Below are 8621 nucleotides of genomic sequence, written 5' to 3' on the forward strand. Positions count from 1 at the left end.
TTGAGATAAATATATAATGTATTGTAAATGTTTGCAAATTTATACTACAAATACATAAACATTTACATATATATATATATATATATCAATTATATATATATATATATATTTTATACATATATAAAATATTATATATACGTGTATAATATATTATATATATGTATACATAAACGTGTATATATAAAAATGTGGACACAAATGTCCAAATGGTATTTCTCTTAAAAAATATATAGAAGAGTACACGTTATTATGTAAGCAATATTCAAATTGTGTTCAATGCAATAAAGACACGCATATATATTTTAATATCACACGTTTAGATATGTTTGGATACATATGCGAGACGATAAATAAAGCAGTAAAAACATATTGCAATATTCTCATTTGAATATATGGAACACAATGCAAAAATTGCATCTTCTATTATGCATGTTTAAATTAATTGAATACTATCGATAATAGCGGAACTACAAATGCCGGTATTATCGGCAATTTTAGTTACGTTCAAATGAGGGCGATAACCCATCGGAGTTCGCCAGTCACTTAAGGATCCCCTTAAGACTGCGCTGAAGAGGTCTCCATCAAACTTCCTACAGCACTACATTCTAGACAGGGGCCTATTACAGGATGAGAAAAAGTTTTTTGTGCTCAGCTCAAAAGATATATAGAGGTGATCCGATAGGGACTCAACTTTCTCCTCAACTTGCCAATTTCTGGTAAATCTAAATAAATCCAGTGAGGTCCAGGTTAAGTCGACAATAGAGAAGCCCTGAGGACGAACGCATGTCGGTCTGTCTCCCTGATTCATAATTCTAAAATCCCGCTTCGCCGCCCATCTAGTCAAGTTAAGTCCTCTTTTGTCGGTGGAGCCAGCACCCCATAATCTAGCCTTGGTTAAATAATAATTAAAATCCCCACCGATAATAATTTTATTGACGCGATGTGAGATGGATTCAGATAATTCGTCAAGAAGGCTATTAAAGCTTCTCAGATCTAAACTGGGAGGAGCATAAATTGATATTAATAAATACGGACCATAATTTAACTCGATAAAACGAGAGCCAACAAAAGCAACCTCGCAGTTAGCTCTAGCGTGTGTTGGATCAACAAATATCGCCGCTTTGTTGTCTTTGCTGGCAAACCAATTTTCGGTGATTGAAACGTAATTAGATTCTGAAATTAACAGGATACCAGCCTCAGTTTCCTTACCATAATGGAGCAACAAGTCTAGAGAAGGTTTGCTCATATTGACATTCGCCTGCAGAAATCTAGTTGTCATCAATTATCATGCTTTTTCCGGCCTCCGGGTCCGGTTTATTCGCAGCAACTCTACTAAAATTAGTTCTAATTATATTCAACTTTTGATCTGCTTTACACATAAATGATCCAAGCCGATGGTCAGGATTTTTACCTTCTGAATCACACATCTTACAAAAGGGAGGAAGATTGCAGTTATTTGTTAGGTGACCTTTCCTTCCACACTTAAAGCATAGAACGCTAAAATCCACTTTAGATGAACAGGCGAGTCTAACGTGCCCATATCTCCAACATTTGAAACATTGGACGGGCCTATTGTCAAGAAGCTCAACTCTAGCCAACGTCCAACCAGTCTTAATTTTCTTTAAATTGGCGACTTTCAATGCAGCATTCAAGGGGCACTGAACCCAGATTGTATACTGTTACGTCTCTATATATATATATATATATATATATATATATATATATATATGATTAAATTCCTGGTCAAAAAAATAAGAATATATTTGTCATATATATTTATCGTAGGAATATCATTAATATCAGTTAACTCATGTTCGCAGATCCATTAATTTGATCCAAAAACGCGTAGATAGTGTGGAGCCAGAATTATAGTAAGTATATATGATATATATTTTGTAACAATCCATAGATAATATATTAATTCTGCATTTTGCAATACTAATTTTTCATTTTATTTACAGGAGGATGAATACTTTACTTGAAAAAGTTTTAAAGTGCATAAAGGATCGTTGAAGTGTACCACGCAATCCTGCAATCCTCCCTATATCCTCATTGACAGAGATGGATGACTTCGAAAACATTGACGAAGATCGTTACACCGATGTTGTAAGTGAAAAAGAAACTTAGTAAACATAAGCGAACAACATAACATTCATGTTATAATTGAAACATTCACACATGTGTTGTACGTATTTTGTTAAGTAGGAAATTATAACATTAATGTTATGTTATTGTTTTCAGGTGTTTACTGACAAGATATAATTGCTACTTTAACATTTCTTCCTTTTTACTCTTTCCCCTCCCCCCTCTGTCACTCACTTTTTATCTCTATGTTTCTTTGCTGTCTCACGTATTTTGTCACTTATTCAATAAACTTTTTATATATATGTTAACATTATTTTATCTGTATTTACTTTCTTTGTTTAGGTGAATTATTTTCATTATATAGGCAGTTTCAATTTAAAAGAAGCGATCAATCTTTGTTTAAAGGAAGCTGTAAAGGATTCGTTAACATTATCATTTACATGGTGAGGCCGCGAAGGAGGACAAAAACCGTTATATAATGCAAGTGTAATAATAGCTATTTATGGTAAAATCTTTTTCTTTTATTTATACCACTATTACTATTATCATGTATTATTTTAATTAAAAAAAATATATATATATATTTACATATACTTTTACGTTTTTTTTCAGAGGCTATGTGCAATAATTAACATTTTCCGAAGCCGACTAGATCGGAATTCCAGGTCCATGCAAAGGAAGCTCTGCGGGGAGCAAAAGAAAGAGCCAGGAGCAAGCTACGTGGCCCACGTGCGCAGGTGCGAAACCTCGGAATCGTGATTTCTGGAGTGATCATCGAGAGCTAAAAAAAATGATCAATAATGGTAATTAATGTACGATAAGATAATTATACACATGCTCATGCAAATATACAAACATACGCGTACATAATAATAATAAGTATTTGTATGTAATGACAGCTTCAACTAGAGGAAAAGATCCATCAGTAGAATTGCAACGGAGGACGACGGAGGACAATGGAGGACAACGAAGGACGACGGAAGACAACGAAGGACGACGGAGAACAACGAAGAACGACGGAGGACAACGAAGGATGACAGAGGACAACGAAGTACGACGGAGAACGACGAAGAATAAAGGACGGCGTCCGAGGACGATGGAAGACAGGCGATGGAGAATGACGGGCAGCAACGGAGGACGACGAAAAAAAAATTAATCTGCATTTTTAATGCAATGTCTCGGTTGTTTGAAACTATGAGAAATTGTTCCAAACTCAATATGTATGATCGATTCGAGTAGTCGTTAGATTGATATTATATTTCTTAACGAATATATAGTATCTTGAAATCAATATAACGACTACTCGAATTTGATTTTAAGTACTTAATTCGGAATTTTTTTACGTACTTTTGATGGAGATTAATCGGCATTTTTCAGTGCCTTTTTAATAATCTTACGGGAATTATCTCGGTATCGCAATCGGCATTTTTCAATGCCATAGTCTGATTAAATATTTTAATATTCACACAACTTTTCTGTAATAATAATTATTAAAGTTAATATTACTGAAAAGTGTTAAAGCTCAATTGCACCAATGTTTTTTTTGGATTTAAAGAAGATTTAAATATGTTTCTATCTTTATTTATTTAAAAAGATTTATAAAGATAAACAAATGTTTAAATATCGCATAAATCTAGAATAATATTGGTGCAACCTGACCTAATTGTCACAAATAAAAATTGAATAAAAGGATATTACTTTTTTGCATTGGTTTATAATTTTTAATTTTATTTTTTTCGTCTGTTTAGATCTATCGGATTCAAGAAAATACTAAATTGGACTTTTTACATTGGTGGCCGGAAGACTTCTTTTTATTTTAACGAAAAAAATTTATTTTTTTTATTATACGTACATATTTTTTTATATAAGTATATATATTTTAACATTTATTTATTTAGAGTTTATTATTAAAAATTGTTTACAAGTTATTATTTATATAAGAATTATATTTTAAAATTGTATTTTATATTTATGTATTTAAAGAAATGTTATCTATAATGAAAAACATTGATTTTTAATAATTATTTAATAAAATAATTATTTAAAATCGTATAATTATTTAAAATCTTTAAAATTTTTTTCAAAAAAAGAAATAAAAATATTATCTGAATGTGACGTCACGATTTAAATACTACGAAACAGCAGAGTTTGTTGTATTTCTTCTGCCAATTTGTCAGCAGGTTATATTAACAGAATCTGTTCGATATCTGCCGCCAATCTGCCGCCAAGTTATGACAGAAAACTCTGTTCAATTTTTGCCATTAATCTGTCGACTGATTATGTTAGCAAGTTTGGATGTATTTCTGTTTGCATGCTGCCGATTTCATATGATATATCAGAATCAGTATTAAATCTGTAATCATTCTGTCGACAAATTTTGCAATAGGTTACCAGGCGAGATCTGCTTTAACAAGTTTGACTCTTGTAGTATATACATTAAGTAAGACAATACATATATGTATAGTTAATACAAATATGATTATCATATTAATACAAGATTATTTCTCTGAAAAATAATGTGTTCATGTATATAATTCAATATAATAATATTGAATTATATTATAGATAATTATATTGAATTATAATTCAATATAATTATAAAATAGATAAATTGATCCAAAACACAATGTTATAAGATTTTACTTTTGTGATAGAGATAATATGCATATAATATGTATAATATATATATTACAATTTTACACATTTGGATTATATGCCAAAGTAATGTCTTTGCTGATGTATTCACTAACTGGATAGTGATACAAATGTTAACTCAATCTTCTAACATGTCAACAATACAAAATGATTATTGTTTTAACATATACTGTAAGTTAGTGAATAAGCGTTGTTCCATTACAGATCATAAGAGTCTATTAGCGGAGACTATAATATTGAACTCTTGCTGAAATGATTCTCATGCTTTGTAAATAGATTCCCTCTAAATAATCAATGCAAGTTCTGATTTGCAAATTAATGCAGAACTGTTACTTTTGTTTGCCTAAAATGAAAATAAACAGGATATAATATTAAATAGGAAGCATGATATTAAGATCTCGTTCATATAGCTATCTTACCAGTATAATTATCATCATTACAATTCATTCTTTTTTTAGATTGAATGAGCAGTCAGAAAACATAATATTTAAAAATATTATTTCACATTGTACTTACACAATAGTTATCCCAACATGCGTAGATCAGCGTAGATCTAAAAATATATTATTTATAATGTAAAAATCACACTGTAAATAAAAAATATTGATTAATGACTTAAAAATTATTAGGCTTATGTTATATATACATATAGTTGTATTAAAATATGAAAATATAACAAAAATACTCACCTCTAATTATAATGTCTTATTACATACATTCGAGGACTTATCCTTCATTGTTAAAGTGTCCAAGTTTTTTCATGTAAGCAAAGCAAAGAATACTTAATATCACTTCATATAAAAAGCAAAAACTTACAAATATATATTTTTTTACTACAAAATATATAGTTTTTTACGACAATGAGATATTAAAACAGTGAAATCCGCGAGGTTAGGATATCTGTCATATGTGCTGTAGGCAAAGAAAAAAAACACTTAAAATATTATATATATATATATATATATATATATATATATATATATAGGTTTAATTTTTGTATAACTTTTGGTCTTATGTATGATATGCTATCCGTAAATAATTAATAATTATATTGTATTCGTTTAAATAAAATCTTATGATATCGTGACATACATGATATTTCAAGTACGAAAAAGTAATGCAATTATTGATAAAATTGTTTATCGACAAAATATCATATTTTTTCTTTGTGCACGATTTGACTCTGACGTATACACATAATACGACCATCAACAGTATTTGAGTTTCCATTACCATCAACATCGACGAATGGTATTATGGAATTTAGTGTGACTAGAAAAAAAATTTGCTGTGCATTATTTTAGTCCATCTAATTATTGTTTTATTATCAATGTATAAATTTTTTATGTAACTGCTTCAAGAACAACAAAATAAACATTTTATTGTAAATTAATGTTTTATTATCGACAATGCAAAGATTTACTTACCTACGTGGCAAACTTTTTTCGAGTAATATACTAAATTTTATAAGACCATGGGTTTTTGAAGATATCTCATTGGTATTTTTAATAATAAAATAATAACTGAATAAATTAAAATAACCGTATAAATTGTAACGGGCCGCTTCACGTGCGGTTTCGCGTGCGCGGACAGCGCAATCGGGATCAGGATTCGTAAAGGGGTTGAAACACAACTTGGACGTGAGTTGGTATGTACGTCGTTTATTTGCCACTCGAAGGCAATGGTCAGCTTACAATCGTTCTATGAATCGATACAATAATAGTAACGCACTGTTGTGCCGCCGGTCGAGACAGTATTTTTTGTGCGTCTCGTTAAAGGGCCCGGCTCGTGGCGCGGGACGCGTGCGGTGAGACGGGCGCGTGTTGTTGTGTGTGCCCGTAGGCTCGAGGTGCGCGCGGTAAGGCGGGCGCGTGTTGACAATGCGTGTCAATGCTCCGATATCTCGTTGAGCGATATCGTGCGAGCTACGCGAGGTAAGGCGCGTATCGTAAGCGGCCGGGTGTTCGGCGCGGACTGCAGGGTGTCAGGCCTGCAGTCGTTCTTATGCGTCGGTATCGGTGACGCGGCGCGTGTTCCCAGCTGAAGATCGTGGGATGCGTCTTTGCGCGGAGTTCGGATGGTCAGGTGTTCGGATCGTGCAGGCTCGAGGATACTCGAGGAAAGCGGCGAACTCGTCCACTCTCTGTCCTTTATGGAGGTTAAGACGGGAGTCGTCTCTAGAACAGTTAGTCGAGAATACGACAGAGGTTGCGAACTCGTCAACCTCCGGTTCACTGTCTTTCGACGGCTTGGATCAGTTTCTGGTATTATCTCGGAGCGTACTGCTCGAGCGGATTTCAGGTGCCGGTCTGGTACGGTCTGGTGGTCGGTAGGGCTTCTTATACCCTATCGGAGCGGTCGCGATACCCACGCCGTTCACATCCCGCTCGGGGTGGGGGAAACGACGCAGGGCCTCCGGCGTTGAGCGTTCGGCGTTCGCCGGAAACGTTCGATGCTGTTCGGCGCTCGGTTGTTTATGACAAACAGTGTTTATCATAAATACTAGCTTTAACCCCTTAACCTGCAATTACGGGCATAGCCCGTGTACAATGATCGAGCCAAACATAAATATTACGGGCATAGCCCGTGTACAATGATCGAGCCAAACGTAAATATTACGGGTATAGCCCGTGTACAATGATCGAACCAAACGTAAATATTACGGGCATAACCCGTAGTACGATGATCGGGTCAAATATAAATATTAGCGGCGGCGCCCTCTTAAAATTATAAATATTTGTGGAATATTTGATATGTAATTACAGCCTGATGCAATAATTGTGGTAGATACAAGTACTACAAAAAGTTTATTTATGCAAAAATCAGTAATACAAAATTAATAATCTGCAATGGTGTGATATAATTCGAAGCATTCTGGTAGATGTAAAGGAACTTTGCACTTCTTACACTCCCACGTTGTTTCTCTACGTTTTTTATTTTTTTGGCAAACTCTACAAGGTTTTGACGGTCTTAATTTTGATGCTGTTGGATCAATGTGCTTTGGAAAATGAGCCCAATGCTTCGCATGCAGTTTCTCTGGCGCATTTCCGGAAGATAATTCGCCTCGTTCTCTATAATTCGGTTTTGGCATATTATTCAGTAGAGATTCGGCTATGTTGATCCTATAGTCGACGTAACATTGTTTCTTCGCGTTATTTATTTTTTTCCATAAAATGTAAGAGTTAAAAAGACCAATATCGAACAGATAAAAAAAATTTTTTATATCCTTTCATGTATTTCCTCATTACTGGAAAACATGCTAATATTTGGTCTTGGAGATCAATTCCATTCATTCCCTTGTTGTATTCTGTAATACAATTTGGTTTTGGAGTGCGATTGGATCCTTGTGTAGTCATTTCAACTGTTTCATGTTTTGTCGACATAATATAAACATCTCGCTTGTCTTTCCATTTTGTAGCGAGTATTCGGTTGCAGCTTTTTATTGCGTATTCCCCCCTTCTTAATTTTACATTGCACAAATCTTTTGGCATATACTTCCTATTCCCACGTACTGTGCCAATTACATTTGTTTTATATTTATATGATAATGTCATAAATAATTTTGGGGAAGAATACCAGTTGTCTATGTATAAAGTGTGACCCCTGTGCAACACTGACTCAGAAAGCTCTTTGACAACACTTTCCGAAGCACTATCATCACAGTTTGTTTTATCGTGGCCTGTATATATTTTAAATTCATAGCAATAGCCTGAATCGGACTCACATAATTTATAAAATTTAACGCCAAACCTTGTCCTTTTTGATGGGTTAAATTGCTTATAAGATAGGCGCCCCTTGAATTTCATGAGCGATTCATCAATAGCAATGTTTTCTTTCATTATATACACTTCTTTAAATTTTTGGTTCAAAAAATTGATCAC

The 8621-nt window shown here is 33.4% G+C and overlaps 1 protein-coding gene across 1 annotated transcript; it reads right to left on the minus strand.

Moving 5' to 3' along the window:
- Positions 1-598: 598 nt before the first annotated feature.
- Positions 599-1246, minus strand: LOC126851840 (uncharacterized). Its single transcript, XM_050596179.1, has one exon. The coding sequence runs from the start codon at positions 1244-1246 to the stop codon at positions 599-601; it is 648 nt and encodes a 215-aa protein (XP_050452136.1).
- Positions 1247-8621: the final 7375 nt, after the last annotated feature.

Source organism: Cataglyphis hispanica, chromosome 9 (genome assembly GCF_021464435.1).
Source record: "Cataglyphis hispanica isolate Lineage 1 chromosome 9, ULB_Chis1_1.0, whole genome shotgun sequence".
Lineage (NCBI taxonomy): Eukaryota > Metazoa > Arthropoda > Insecta > Hymenoptera > Formicidae > Cataglyphis > Cataglyphis hispanica.

Excerpts from the sequence above, each read along its gene's own strand:
- LOC126851840 (XM_050596179.1), bottom strand. The coding sequence starts at position 1,246 with ATGAGCAAACCTTCTCTAGACTTGTTGCTCCATTATGGTAAGGAAACT.